Consider the following 15,772-nt stretch of genomic DNA (forward strand, 5'->3'; position numbering starts at 1 on the left):
CGGTGTTTCTTCCGAGGTTTGGAGGAACCTCTCCCATCCTCGTTGTGGACGCCTGGGGACTGGGCAATTATGTCTTAGAAATTTGAAGCCTATGGTTTCAAAAACAGCAAACCACTCAGAACAACCTGCCTAGTCTTAAAACTATATAAATAAGTTTTTACGCCTTTACTTTTCTGGTGTAGAATTTACCAGATGACAATCTTGTTTTTGTTTCTGAAGACAAATTAGGGAGTAAATTAAACACACGCTCGAGGTGTTTTCCACCAGAGGCGTCTCTGTGCCCACCGCCGGGCTGTACGTGACGGCGGTGGGAACGGGCTCTAACGGGCACCTGCGGAGCAGGGAAGCCCAAGCAGAGCACGTCCAGCGCTTACCTCTCCGTGCTGTCCTCGTCCAGGGTGATCTCCATGAACGTCTTCAGTTTTCTGTTAACGCTGGCCGCGACTTCCTTCACTTTTGAGCTCCTGTGTTTGCCTGCGCGGAGTCAGAGTGAAGAAGAGGAAGATTTCACCATGACTGGGGTGCTCAAGCAGGCATACTCTGCTCTCAGCACGGGTTCAGGTTCAGGAAGGCCGAGCCTCCTCACCCTGCCAGTCAACCTCCCACTGACCCGTGCCGCCGTAACCGGGCCCTGACCGTGTGGGACAAGATCGAGCAGACGTTTTCGGAAGCACCTCATGAGCCCGAAGGGACGGCTCTGGACACGGTCCCAGCTGAGTCTGCGTCAGAGCCCCGCTCCTCAGCTGTCCCTCCGTCACAAATGACAACGGCCACGTCTCGGCGGCATTGCCACGCGGCGCGAGCTGAGGTCCCTGCTGAGTGCCAGCAGCTCATCAGCTCCCGCCCTCTCACCCTGACCCCCCGTTCTCCACACCTCCGCTCAGGGACAATCCCTTAGACAAGTCTTTTCCGGTGTCCGCCCTAACACCAGTCACAAAGTGCTACCCTAACCTGCAGACACAGCACGCGTCAGGGCGTACGGGGCGAGCTGGTCTCTCTGGGCACTCTTGGTCTAGAGCACATTACATCTTAGAAAACAATTTCCAGGGGCGCCTGGGCGGCTCAGTGGGCTAACCACTGCCTTCGGCTCAGGTCATGATCTCAGGGTCCTGGGATCGAGTCCCGCGTCGGGCTCTCTGCTCGGCAGGGAGCCTGCTTCCCCCTCTCTCTCTGCCTGCCTCTCTGCCTGCTTGTGATCTCTGTCTGTCAAATAAATAAATAAAATCTTTAAAAAAAAAAAAAAAGAAAAGAAAACAATTTCCACATTTGTGAAACTGAGTTAAAAACATAGAAACTTAACAGTAATATGCAGAGACATGACTGCATTTTATTTTTTTTTTTTTTAAAGATTTTATTTATTTATTTGACAGAGAGAGATCACAAGTAGGCAGAGAGGCAGGCAGAGAGAGAGAGGAGGAAGCAGGCTCCCTGCCGAGCAGAGAGCCCGACGCGGGACTCGATCCCAGGACCCTGAGATCATGACCTGAGCCGAAGGCAGCGGCTTAACCCACTGAGCCACCCAGGCGCCCCGACATGACTGCATTTTAGACCGAGGTGAGCATTTTATAGATCTCTCCAACTATTCTTCCAGTACTATTTCAACTGGCTGGGATATTCAAAACACGCATGTATAAGCGTAAGTAGAAAAGCAGACACATTAAGTATTAAAACCAAAAACATACCACCATTAGCAAAAATAAATTCAGATTTTTAAGCACAAGTAATACATGACAAATCAATAGAAATTCAGTTCTGAGGCCCAGAGAGGGACACATAATGGGTCCAGTGGGGGTAGGTGACAGGTGGACAGGACTGGTTTCCGGGCCAGTGCAGGGTCCGCGGGGCAGAGGAAGCCCAACAGACGGCGTGCGCTCAGAGAACGGGACAGTGGCTGTGAGAGCTGGGGGAGCCACAGCGTGGACGGGGTTCCCGAACATCCCGCAACAGTTCTGCATGAGATCACACCCAGCAATGTCCCAGCCCGTAGAAGAGAAAGTTTAACCAACCTTTATTAATAACCAAAATAATATGCGTAACAGCTGTGAGACACACAATGCCTTCAATATCATCAGATGTAACACACGCCTTTAGTTCATCTAAAAATGACCTGCAAGAAACAGTAACCAGTTTTTAACTGTGTGGGACACTTTTCACGAAGTCTACTCCCAACACACCTGCCTGGGTTCAATGCCAGTGTGGTTTTTTGGGGCATGCTGCCGTCCCTTGTCCTTGGCTGAAGCCCAGGGTTTGTTGTGGCACAAGAGGTCTGATAGAGGAGAGAGGGGGAGGTTTCTCAGTTGTCTGATAACCTGAGGAACCTCGGTAGCGGATACAGTTGATGAAGGCGTTAAAACCATCATATTTGGCAGCCCGAGTTATCTTTCAGTGATATGAAACCCTTTTTGTGTGCATTGTGGGTCTGCAGAGTAGCTGTTCTCAATTACCAGAACGTCCCTGTCCTTCTAGCAGTGGCGTCTGGTGCTGATGTCTCACTGACGTTAGCATGTGATTTGGCTTACAGTGAAAGCGAGACGAGTTTCATCTGCTTCCCGTTACCCGAAAGCTAGAATTCTCGGCGGTGGGTGTCTTTCTGTAAAGTCTCAGGACATGCCCTGTAGTGTCCCACTACACAGTGACGTTTTAAGTGTTTCCCTCTAGCTCGATTTTAGTTATAACCAGGGACTTTTCAGATGGATGTATTTGACAGAAAGTCAGAATTTCTCTTTGTAGAAGTATAACGCAAAATTTTAAAATAATGCAACTATTTTTAATCGCTAATGAGAGCAAATTCTGTGAAACATTTTTCTCATGGAAAAAAAAAGCACTTTTGAGAAATTTTGAGAGCTGAACACAGCAGAATCTACCGTGAGCTTCCAGACACAAGAAGGTCAGGAGAGTCAAGAGAACCCGGTTACCTGGTCACATCCGGAGACTTCATTATTATTCCTACTAAACACCTTGAAAACGGTGGGAGGTCTGCAAGAACCTCGGGGGGAGTGAGCTCTTCTGTATTAGACACCTAAAAAGAAGTTCCAAATCAGTATTTTCTAAATGGAGACTGAGATAGGGCGAATAACTTGTTTTATACTACTGTGGGTTTTCAACCACAAACTCAGAAGAATAGCTCCTATTAGCTGCTGAAATGTCTACGATTATGATTATTACTGAAGACAGACGTGAAAAGAGACACACACTCAACAAACCTTTGTCAGATCGCCTTTACCACGGAAGCACTTTCTGAAAACAGCGCGTTTTTATGCCCATCCAACCAGCTGTTCCTGGTCATCTAGGACTGGGCTTTCTCAAGCTCAGTAGGACCAACGTCCGGGACCGAGTAACTCCTTGCCGTGGGCCATCCTCGGCACTGCGGGGTGGCGAGCAGCACCCTTGGCCTCCACCCAGCGGATCCCAGGAGCGCCCCCTCCCCAGCACTGCCAGCGTCCTCTGGAGAGCCACCCATGGTGCGGTAACATTGGTCTGCACTCACGTAAGGGGCTCTGCCTGATTTACGCCCTCATCACTGACCTTACAGTGCTACAGTCAGCCATTCCAGGCAAGTAAGTCCACAGGCAAATGGCTCCTTGGAAAGTCTGAGTTCAGAACCCTGCTCTGGAAGGGGCGGGGCCCGGGGGCGGGGCAGGTTGTCACTTTCTGTCCTGATCCCGCTGCCCTTCTCCTCCCCGCCCCATCCCACCTTCATACACCCCACACTGCCTCAGGGGACTCGACTCAGGTGTAACTGCACAGTACTTCCAGCGGCCTTTCCACATGCCCTCTGGAGGATTCATGACACTAAGGTGGATGTTAAAGTCCAGTCATCATTATGTCTGAAACGGCTCAGTTTCTCATTACAGTGCTTTACCTCTTGAATGTTGTGAATGCACTTCTGCGACAGACAAATGATCATTGACTGGTTAAAATAAAAATGTATCTTGGGGCGCCTGGGTGGCTCAGTCAGTTAAGTGTGTGACTGTTGGCTTCGGCTCGGGTGCTGATCACACGGTCGTCAATCCAGCCCCGCGTTAGCTCTGAGCTCAGGAGGACAACTGCTTCAGATTCTCCCCCTCTCTCCCTCCTGCTTATTCTCTCTCTCTCAAATAAATAAAAAATCTTTTAAAAAATGCATCTTGAGGGATGCCTGGGTGGCTCAGTTGGTTGGACGACTGCCTTCGGCTCAGGTCATGATCCTGGAGTCCCGGGATCGAGTCCCGCATCAGGCTCCCAGCTCCATGGGGAGTCTGCTTCGCTCTCTGGCCTTCTCCTTGCTCATGCTCTCTCTCACTGTCTATCTCTCAAATAAATAAATAAAATCTTAAAAAAAAAAAAAAATAAAATAAAATAAAAAATGCATCTTGAGATTTTCAGCATATGCAGCAATGAAGATACAGAGCAGCACGGAGTAGGGGATGTGAATCAGAAGAGTGTTGTTTGAAGACTCTTCGGATGCACAGGCACATGGTGATTTCTTAGGGAGACTGATGAGCTAAATACACACACTAAAATCTCCAGAGAAACCACTAAATGATCACACAGGGGACAATATGAAGTCAATGGAGAAGATAAAATGCAACAGTACAAACACCTGATTCATCCAGAAATGGCAGGAGAAGAAAAATAGGGGGACTAATAGAAAACAAACATCAAAATGGTCAAATTAAACCCAAACATATCAACGATTTCATTAAAATCCAATAGGTTAAATACCCTGGGTAAAAGGCAGAGCCTCTAAGACTAGACTCTCCCCCACCAAAAAAGGCCTGCCCACGTGGTGATTATAAAAAACACTTTGAACACCTAGAAAAACATGTTGAAAGTAAAAGCCATCTCTTGGACGATCGGGCAGCCAGTGCTGCAGAAAGACACAGCAGTTCTGAGCGCACGACCTAACAACAGCAGCCGCACACATGCAAACCAGCGGGGGGACACAAGCCCACCATGGCGCTCAGCTCTCAGTAATGGAATGAGCAGACAAGCCAGTAAGGAGACAGAAGAGACGTCAGCAAACGTGTTGTATAAAGTAGTGAAATCTATCAACTCTGTGGGCAAAACAGCCTCTGTGAGGTCAACTCAACTCTGCAGCCGCAGAGAGCGTGTGAACGGTCCATGTGCCTATGCCCAACAGAAGTTCCTTCACAAAAACAGACCGTGAGTCCGGTTTGCCACACAGGCTGCTAACTGATCTAGTCATAGTTGTTAGCTACAAAGCTCACTGGAGTAAATTCTAGGTCTTATTCTACGTACAATCTAGTTGCTAGTTTCCTAACCCAAGCTTAAGCTTTAAGGAGGGCCTTAAATTCTGTTAGTGTTTTAGGAGTGTAGTTGGCTGTGTCTGTACTCCTGGTCTTACAGTACAGAATCTATATGACGCAATGCCACGGACTGTCAGACTCCACGTTTTCGTCCCAAGAGAACCAATCAGCACCTTTCTATCCTCTGAGTCAGGGCTCCGGACCGCATCCTCCCTCCATGTCTCAAGGACCTCACTGCAGAAACAGCTTTCTGTTCTGACCCGAATCACCACCCTGGTAATGTCCCTCCTTACCCAAGGAGGCGAACTGTAAAAACTGTGCACTGGGGCACCAGCAGGGCTCAGTGGGTTAAAGCCTCTGCCTTCAGCTCAGGTTATGATCTCAGGGTCCTGGGATCGAGCCCCGAATCAGGCTCTCTGCTCAGCGGGGAGCCTGCTCCCCTGCCCACCCGCCTCTCTGCCTACTTGTGATCTCTGTCAAATAGATAAATTAAAACATTAAAAAAAAAAAAAAAAACTATGCATGTCCTTTACAGAGTAGGAGCGAATACACTGTTTAAACTTTATCCGAAGGTCAAATTCCTTATGCTTAGACCCACAAGAGAAACAGGAGGCCTGCGGCTCCAGCAAGGCCGTCAGACGCCAATAGCCCCAGGTGCGTAGCCTGCCACACCTGCACCCTGTTTCCCGCTGACCATGGCTGCTTTCGCCTCGTCAGAAGAGGAAAAATATCAACTCATGCAGATATCTATGACACAAGAAGGAAAAAAAAGTTCACGAAGGAAGGACTTGCTGGGCCTTAATCAGAAGGACAACACCCCTAACGAAATCTGCCAGCGGTCAGGACTCAAGTCACAGCCACCTACGTACTCTGAGGGGCAGTGGCTGGAGAAGCAGATACCTACTAAACCGAGTCCTTAAAAAAGACTTGGGAAAACATGACAATGAACTACTAGTGGAGAAGAGCGAGTTGGACAGTCAAAAGCAGACACAGTGGTTTTGGGAGGGACACACTTCACCTTCCGTAGCTGGTGACCGATCTCCACCACGGACGCAGCGATGACAGTGGAGAGTACGCCCCGGTGCATGGGCGTGTCCAGGTGCCAAGACTGAACCGTCATCAGCAGTTCGTGGAGAGAACTCTGGATGGAATACAGAAGCTACAAGAAAACACAGTCATTTTTTAGTGGTTATAAAAAGCCACGTTACAGGAGAAGTATTCCTACTGTCCTCCCCAGGGTTTCAGGAATCCCAGTCTTATCTGCACCTAATCCTTCCCTTCCCGCTGCTGACTCCGGTCTCTCAGGCACCACCGCTCCACAAGGACAGACAGGACCGAAGTCCACTGGGACTAGTTTCACGACAGTCTCGATACGATAAATAAAGACGAGACAAAGAAATACCGCTGACAGTAAAAGACCAAGAGGCCGTGAGTGTTGAAAGAATTCACACAGGGGCGCCTGGGTGGCTCAGTGGGTTAAAGTCTCTGCCTTCAGCTCAGGTCATGATCTCAGGGTCCTGGGATCCAGCCCCTGAGTTTGGCTCTCCGCTCAGCAGGAAGCCTGCTTCCTCCTCTGTCTCTGCCTGCCTCTCTGCCTACTTGTGACCTCTATCTGTCAAATAAATAAATAAAATCTTTAAAAAAAAAAAGAAAGAAAGAAAGAAGTCACACAGCCAATGTTAAAAGATTTGGTGAGAAAATAGAAGATTCTGGCACAAACTGAATTATATAAACAGATCACACACTGGAACCAACTCATCAAAAGCAGAAACATTTCAGATGAACTGAGAGGAACGAGGGAGCCAGGGAAAGCACAGCCAACAGCCTTCGATTGCCTTCTATCAACTAAGAACAGGAAAAAAACGAGTCTTCAGTGTTTCATAAACCTCTCCCACTTTAGCATTTTTTAAAGCTTTATTTAAAAAAAAATAGCTAGCTTGCATTTTTTAAACCACTACCTAGAAAAGAGCGGCCCCCCTCTGACGACAGTATGATTCTCGGAGCAAAGCCCGTGCGGCCCACGGGTTCTTCGCACACGAACTGGCTACTCCAGGTCCTGCTTCACAAGAGCTTTTGCCAACGGGGGAACCACAGCCCCTCCAGCTCTGTGACTCTCACTCCCAGCAGGCGGTGGGGGGGGAGGACGGGACGGGACGCTGACATGTGCCAAGAGGGTAGCCTTGGGTGGAAATTATTACTTCCCCTTATCATCTAGAAATAATCAGAACCCGCACTCTCAGAAGTATGCTCCCGGTGGAAAGTCCGACACAACAACCGGGCACCACCGTCGGTGACAAGCTCCCGGTCCTGCTGGGCGGAAGGCTCCGCTGCGGCCGGCTGACCCCGGCTGCTTAGAACCCGCTCTAAGGCTAAGTGTCAAGGGTGGGCTCTCGGCCCTCCCGCCCCAGCTGCAGACAGCACCACCTCTCTGCCCGCCCATGCTCTGAGGGTCAGCGAGCAGGACGTGAGGGACGGCACCGGGTAACTGTCTCCCACACGGAGGCACACCCCACCCAAGGGCACAGGCGAGCACGAGCTGAGCCTGCGTGTGAGGTGATGCTGCCCCAGCGCCCCTGTCTGCGGCCCCCACAGCCCGTCCCGGAAAGGCGTGAGTACCCGCAGGCCTTCTTCTGGCTGCTTCCTGAAGCTCCGGGCCATACATTCCAGCAGTTTCTGAAATACTTTCTGGACCATATCAAACAGCGTTGCAACCTCTTCGTCGGGGTCTGGTCTCTGCATCAAGGAACTCCCGGTTACCTCTTTCAGAATGCCCAGAAGTAATGACACGTAAAAGAAGCCCTTCACTAGAAAGAATATTAGAAAAAAGTTATCCAACCACAAAATTTAGCTGAAATTATTACATTTTTCACACAACACATGTATAATATGGTAACTGGAAAGAAACTGTTACTGGCAAGCCAATTCCAGGTTGATGAGATTAACCTAAATTTTATCACACGTAAGTTTTATTTTATTTATTTATTTATTTATTTATTTTTAAAAATATTTTATTTATTTATTTGACAGACGCAGATCACAAGTAGGCAGAGAGCGGGCAGGGAGAGAGAAGGAAGCAGGCTCCCTGCTGAGCAGAGAGCCCGATGCGGGACTCGATCCCAGGACCCTGAGATCATGACCCGAGCTGAAGGCAGCGGCTTAACCCACTGAGCCACCCAGGCACCCTATCACACGTAAGTTTTAAAATAAATAAGATTTAAAAACTTGCTCCTTTTCAATGTAACACAAGGAGCTTCAACAGTAACAGGATATTTGACCTGGTCACCGAGAACTGGGCCCACTGCACACGCCATGAATGTGCTCATCAGAGAACACGTATCAGTGTCTCATGTGACGGCAACATCAGCACCAGCTCGACTGTCACAAGTCCGAGAAGGATGGCCCCAAAGCTTTCGAAAAGTGATCTACCAATGTCACAGGCCAACTCTGCTAAATTTCCAACATTTTATAGTTTGCCACCGTCTTTCTCTTCTGATTCACTCCCTTTACAGTGTTGCATCAATTTGATGAAGTGCTGGGGCGCCTGAGGGGCTCGGAGGGTTAAGCATCTGCCTTTGGCTCAGGTCATGATTTCCAGGTCCTGCGATCCAGCCTCATGTCGGGCTCCTGGCTCTGCAAGGAGTCTGCTTCTCCCTCTGCCTGCCTCTCCCCCTGCTCATGCTCTGTGTATCTTTCTGTCTCAAATGAATAAATAAAATCTTTTAAAAAACAATAATAATAATTTGGTAAAGCATTTTCTACATGTGAGCCTAATCCTACAGTTTATTCTAGAGATCTTGAATTTTCATTTCAGTTTTTATCCTATCTGGATTTTAAGTTGAGTCGTAAGAATAGACCTGGGCAGGGGTGAGTATGTGCGGGACACCTGGGTGGCTCAGTCGGGTAGCATCCGACTTTTAATTTAGGCTCAGGTCATGATCTCAATGTCGTGAGATCAAGTCCTGTGCCAGGCTCCATGGTGAGAGTGTGAAGCCTGCTTGGGATTCCCTCTCTTTTCCCCCACCCCCTCCCCCCTGCTCACACACTCTCTCCCTCAAATAAATACATAACTCTTAAAACAAAACAAAAACAAACCAAAACCCCAGAGTCAGGGGTCTCAACCCCTGGGAAGCTTCTCGAGCATCCTGTTTCTCACTTCTCTCTGGACCTCATGACACCTGACACTGTCTGGCCTTTCTGAGGTCTGCGTGCGTGAGCACCTCCCCGTTTACACCACATGCTCTCCCGGGGCAGGAGTCGCGCTGCCCGACTCTTTCTTGTCTACATAACAAATATATGCTATATAAACATACAAACTACATACTACATACATAAACACGTATATAAACTACATAAACTGTGCACCTGTGTTTTTAAAACTTGTCATGTGGGAAAGCACGGAAATAACGTTTCTCATTATCAGACTATTATCCAGGTGACAAAGAGGTATGACCTCTTTGACTTTACCTAGGAATCATGACTTCCCACAGGACATGGACCTGGGCATAGCCCGCAAGGAACCTCCATTTAGAAAACAAATTACTAAGATACAGTAAGCTCAGCTTGAGACAGAGATAAGACACTAAGCCCAAACCCAAATTTACCTGCTAGCGTAAGCAGAATCACTGGTCATGTGCCAGTTGCGTTCACCCCTCAAAAGGGCTGTGGCACTACCAGAACCAACAGTTTCTAAAATCACTGCACACATAATAGAAACTTCCAACAAATGAGTCTCTTTTATTTACAAGGCACAGGGACACACGCTCTCCACACACGCGAGTCACTTCCGTGGAACGGACAGTAAAGAAAGCTGGGCTCTGAGACCAAGTACGGACTGCTGAGGGGAGGCCGATGTTCTGATGAGCAAAGGCCCAGCAAATGAGAGAGGTGCCCTTTTTCATCCATTCTCAAGGTCACAGGGGCATGGGGGAATCACACATTTCAATGGTATCTTTAATTCTGACAAAACCCAGAAAAGCTATAACAACTAATTTAAAGCTATTTCATTATATTCAAGCAGTATGTGTCTTATAACCAAATACATAGACAGTGGTTAAGTAAAATACAACACATTATTAAAGATAAGTCAGAATTCATAGCTCCACAGAACAGACGACCCTGACTTTGGAAGTTCTTGCTTCTCTAGAGGGAACTGGTCCAAAGCGACTGCTGGGAGTGACGTCAGTCTGCCACTGAAGGCATCGTCCAAGAAGCAGACGCATGCTACGCCACCGCACGGCAGCAGACACAGCATGGCGGTCCGCGGACCCCGTCCTCCTCTGGCTCTGGCTCAGCCTGGCATGTGTTCCTCCCTGGAAGTCCCTCTGGCCCAGCTCTCCCAGGCTCTATGCCTGTGGCCCATCCACCTTCCAAATAAGACAAACCCCTAGACTTAACAGTACTCATTCTTTATTTTTTTTTTTATTTTTAAAGATTTTATTTATTTATTTGACAGACAGAAATCACAAGTAGGCAGAGAGAGAGGGGGACGCAGAATCCCCGCTGAGCAGAGAGCCCGATGCGGGGCTTAATCCCAGGACCCTGAGATCATGACCCGAGCTGAAGGCGGAGGCCTAACCTGAGCCACCCAGGCACCCTTGTACTCACACTTTCTTTACTAGAAATGTTAACCCGCTTTTCTAAATGACTTTTTGGAGGATCACCATCTCCTTAGTGGTCCAGCACACAGCACTATCTTAACCACCTGCCCCAGACTATCTTTTCCCACAGGCCCTGTTACTTTTTAGCCCCAGATTTTGCAGAACACATGGTCTTTTTTTACATAAGCATTAGAGCTGAAACACCTGCAATTGTGTGAGCTTAGATTTTTATATTTGGGGTTTTTTTTTAAGTAATTAAACATATATATATTTTATTTATTTATTTGACAGACAGAGATCACAAGCAGGCAGAGAGGCAGGCAGAGAGGGGGAAGCAGAGAGCCCGATGTGGGGCTTGATCCCAGGACCCTGAGATCATGACCTGAGCTAAAGGCAGAGGCTTGAACCCACTGAGCCCCACAGGTGGGGCTGTATGTGGGTTACGTGTGGGGACTCGGCTCTACTGTAGCATGTGCACATCAGCATGGAGAAAGCCATATTATAACATTAGTAACATAAATGTGATTGCGTTTATAATTAGAAAGTTTTATTAGAACTCTTTCAAGTAGAGCAGAAAGCCCCGTGAACAAAAGACTCTGGGTATACCTTGCTAACTTGCTAAGTACAATCCTATTTGTGACAAGATTATAAAGTATGGCCACAGTTGATTCTCCCCTGTGAGCCTCTAATTGTTGGAATATACAAATGCAAAGATCATTTCAGTTTAGTTCAGGTAAAGTCAGCAGCTTAAGGCCTTATTTTTGGAGAACAGATACCTCCGTGTCATGAAACTAGGGACATCAGAGATCTAAAATTCCGGGTAACTCCTTGGAAACGTAAATTTCATAAATACTCACTGTAGAGTCGGTCCTTAGGAGAAAAAATTCCTAAATGATAAATGAAGTTTTAAATAATACAAGTCATTTTTCCTTGTTTCAATCATTAAACTTAAGTTAAAAATGTTTTCACACCAGAAAGTAAAAGTGATAAACGATTTAACAAAGAAAAACCAGATTCTGAAATAAACAGTATTTATTCGAGTCAACGTTCAGTTGTTACTGTGGGTATTTAAAACAACTCCTACACAACCTAACGGATAGCACAGGTTACTTTCAAGAAGCACACACTGGAAAGGCAGAGCAGGGTGGCTGGCCCTGAGCCCTGACCTCTGACCCCGCGGGCAGACCCGAGTCGGCCTGTAGGACAACGTTCAGTGCCACCAGCGGCCAACGGCAAACTGAACTAGGGCCTCCCTGACTCTATGTCCAAATCTTAACATTGAATCTACAAATGATAAAGTCATTTTCAATGTCTTCCGGCAGATATATCGGCTTAAATTTAAATACTGAATTTTCAAGTTTCTGATATAGATCGGGGAAACAACCAGAAGTAGCGTAGGACACACAGCGGGGGCAGTTCAGAAACAGTTCTGCACCCAGTGGGTGGTGGGCAAGGAGGAGGGGGTCACAGGCCAGCAGCACCTGCCTGGAGAGGCGGCAGAGAAAGCCTGGATCACTTCTCCACTCCTCACGCCGTCACGGCTGTGAGAATCTGGCCCTGGGGCCCCTGGTCAGGCCGCGCCAGGTAATCGCGCAGCCCAGCTCTCCCCCAGACGACCTGGAAGGAGGCCGACCTCGCGCTCACTCACTAAACACACTTAACACAGTACCCAGTACGCAGTAAGCACAGACCCCACGGTTTTAGTCACTGCGGGTTCCACTGTCACCCTGTCCTCGGGTAGAAGCAACTTCCCAGCAGCCCTGAGGAGAGTTTAAACACCCTCCTTACACTCCCCATGAGGTGAGCAGACAGGCCCGGGGCTGCCACAGCACGAGCCCACCACACGGCAAAGTCACCTGACAACCAGGCAAACCGCTGGGAGAATCCGTGAAAGAAACTGGGCTCAGGCGCGTTGGACACCAGAACCACCTCTGAACTGCCCAGCTGCGTCAGCCCCTAAATCCCTGTTTTGGAGTGAGCCAGTTTGTGTTACGTATCTGCCACCTGAATGCAAGAGTCCCAGTCAGCAACGTGAGAGAGGGTGAGAGGGACTGGTTTGACCATCCGTTGCTCTAAAGGAGTCCTTTAACAGAGGCGGGGTACCTGTTTGCATGATTCGGAGACTCCACTGTAGAAGCTGTATCTGAAACTTATCATCGCCAAGGCCAACCATCACGACATCCTTACAGACTGTCAGGTAGGTCTGCAAGACACACAGACGCACTGGTGTGACTCACCAAGAAACCGAGAGCCACAAAAGGGGAATAAATCCAGCCTGGTAAAGCTTCTAACATCTGGCTGGACTACTAGTTAGCTCCCACAGCAAGTATTTATAAAGGTGTTTTACAAGGGAATGATCATAAAGATACATTGGTTCTCATCTTTATTTCCGTAAGAAATCTGGAAGCCCGTTTTATGTCACTCCACAAACATTAATGAAAACCTATCACATGCAAGCTGTAGAACTCCGTGAGAATTACGTGGTGTACGGGCTGGGAAAGGACAGACTCAGGACGTTGAACGGATACCACACGGCAGAAGAGCGACACCACGTCCAAAGTCACAGCTTTGAAACAGAGAAAGTGGAAGCACACACTTGGGGAAGAGAAGGGTTCCATGTTGTAGGACTTCTGACCTGGATGATCTGCTGATAAACGACCCTGTGAAGCTTGAGATATTCTTCTTCTTGATCTTGGATAAAAGACAGAACTTTGTTTTCTAACCAAAACCCAGTGTCTTCCAAAACGGACAGGTAAACCTTCCCTTCCGAGCAGAACTGTCCGACAAGAAGAAGACAAATCAGTTAACGGGACCGGCTTTGCCAACGGGCTCCGCGTGGTCGCGCAGCGGGGCCAGACTCACCCGGTGCTGCAGGTGAACGCTGAGCCGGCAGTGCAGGCTGAAGGCCCGCAGGGCCACCGCTTCACTGAAGGTGGCAGGTTTCCCACCTGGCAACTGTAAAATGGATTCCAGGTCCGCCTGCAAAGTACAAAAGTCTGTGGTCATGTTCCAGCTTCTCAGTCACCACCCACGTGTGGCCGCCGCACCGTGAGCACAAGCTGTAGAGGCTGCCGCACAGCGACCGCTGCAAGGGCACACGGGGACGGTGGAGGGGCGTCAGTGACACCACAAAACGTCCGCGAAACGTAGTTCTCCCCTGCTCTTCCCCAGAGATGCTCCATTCTATGCTATTCATGTAATTTACTATTTTTAGTGTTTAATTTAAATTTAATTTTGATTCTAGTTAGCTAACATACAGCGTAAAATTTGTTCAGGAGCAGATCCTCCCTTCTAAAGGACAAGATAAAAACTCCCCACAGGGGTGCCTGGGGGGCTCAGCGGGTTAAGCCGCTGCCTTCCGCTCGGGTCATGATCCCAGGGTCCTGGGATCGAGCCCCGCATCGGGCTCTCTGCTCAGCAGGGAGCCTGCTTCCTCCACTCTCTCTGCCTACTTGTGATCTCTGTCTCTCAAATAAATAAATATAATCTTTAAAAAACAAAACAAATAAATAAATAACAAAATAAATAAAATCTTTAAAAAACTAAAAGAAAAACAAAAAAACTCCCCACAGTTACTGCTCAAGGAACTATCAGGATTAAGAGCGCAAGCATTTGCCCCTGGAGCAAACTGTGACCTGCTCCGAGCCAGGGAGCTAGGAGCACAGATGGTCCCAGGAAAGAGCAAGGCAGGCAGGTCCACCCAATAACAATGCTCTCACACCCAGGCAGGGCCAGAGCCCCAGCCTGCCCACAGTTCCCTAACCCCGCACCCGAAAAGGAGTCCCTTTGTGCTGGGAAACGGCTGGGAGCCTGTGTCTGGCTGTCACGTGGAGAAGGAGGAGGTCCCATCAGCATTAGTCGGTGGGGCTATCGTCTGTGCCCCTCCTAGGAAAGTCTGCAGGGGAAAGCACCCGCCCATCTCTCCCAGAGCCCACAGGTAGCCCTACGTGGCACAGCACACGACCAGTGCCCCACGTTAGTCCAGGGGCAAAATCCCAGCACCTCCTATCCAGGCCTGGCCTCCAGGCCTGGCCCACGTCCTCCCCTGGACAGCTGGCACCTCCTTCTCCTCCTTCAGACCTTCCCCTCCCCTTCCCGATCTGACCCAGCTGCGAAGCGCTGGCAGCTCTGGCCCTGGCGTGACCCACTCCAGTGACGGTCAGAGAGGCGGTCTCTGAGGGCTAGCCCTGGAGATAGCCAGAGAGCCAGGGAAGAAAAAGGAAATGCCGAATTCACAGGAAACACCCTCCAGAGATTCCTAGAAACGCCTGCCAAGGACTGTGAGGGGAAGCTAGTGTTCCCATCTCCACGCAAGAGAAGCGTGGGGAGCAGTCACCCGACAGATGGGTGCGCTCTGAGGAGGGCTGCCTGCGGGCCCGGAAGCCGCCACTGGAGGCCCTCTCGCCCTGCCAGTGAGTCACCTGCGTGTCCTGTCCTGGTCTGCAAACAGGAAGTGCGCTAGATGGCTCCAAACTCCTTTCCAGCGGGAAAAACTTTATACTCCAAGTATGAGAAACTTAAATCTTACTTTGGTCTCTCGCACACGTTACTTACTCGGACTCACTTGCATGGTGTCCGTGTTTGTTCTACAAAGTTACCTTGGACAGTTCGAGCGCTCTCAGAAGGTGGTTGAGCTTCTTCTGGGGAGCAGAGAGCAGGCACTGTCGGTTCTTCGGGTGCGTCAGCAAATACTCTAGGTAAACCAGGGCCAGCTCCGGTTTTACCGGGCGCGTGTCATGGATTTGCACTTTCCGTTTAGATGCTGAGTTACTCTGAAAGAACAGAGCCATAAACTGACAATTAAAACACATGCTCTGGGCGCCCAGGTGGCTCAGTCGTTAAGCGTCTGCCTTCGGCTCAGGTCGTGATCCCGGTATCCCAGGATAGAGCCCCGCATCGGGGGGTGGGGGGTGGGGGGTGGGGTCC

The 15,772-nt window shown here is 49.1% G+C and overlaps 1 protein-coding gene across 3 annotated transcripts in view; it reads right to left on the reverse strand.

Moving 5' to 3' along the window:
- Window positions 1-15,772, reverse strand: part of NCAPG2 (non-SMC condensin II complex subunit G2) — a 68,049-nt gene that overhangs the window by 6,089 nt on the left and 46,188 nt on the right. For all 3 annotated transcript variants that reach the window (XM_044246932.1, XM_044246934.1, XM_044246933.1), the window contains 9 exons: window positions 15,445-15,618; window positions 13,709-13,825; window positions 13,482-13,622; window positions 12,950-13,049; window positions 7,866-8,053; window positions 6,268-6,408; window positions 2,916-3,019; window positions 2,007-2,107; window positions 375-474 (listed from right to left, as the gene is read on the reverse strand). In XM_044246932.1, coding sequence (XP_044102867.1) covers window positions 375-474; window positions 2,007-2,107; window positions 2,916-3,019; window positions 6,268-6,408; window positions 7,866-8,053; window positions 12,950-13,049; window positions 13,482-13,622; window positions 13,709-13,825; window positions 15,445-15,618 — 1,166 coding nt within the window. The remainder of the gene's footprint in view (window positions 1-374; window positions 475-2,006; window positions 2,108-2,915; window positions 3,020-6,267; window positions 6,409-7,865; window positions 8,054-12,949; window positions 13,050-13,481; window positions 13,623-13,708; window positions 13,826-15,444; window positions 15,619-15,772) is intronic.

The sequence above is a fragment of the Neovison vison genome, chromosome 4 (assembly GCF_020171115.1).
Source record: "Neovison vison isolate M4711 chromosome 4, ASM_NN_V1, whole genome shotgun sequence".
In the NCBI taxonomy this organism is placed as follows: Eukaryota; Metazoa; Chordata; class Mammalia; order Carnivora; family Mustelidae; genus Neogale; species Neogale vison.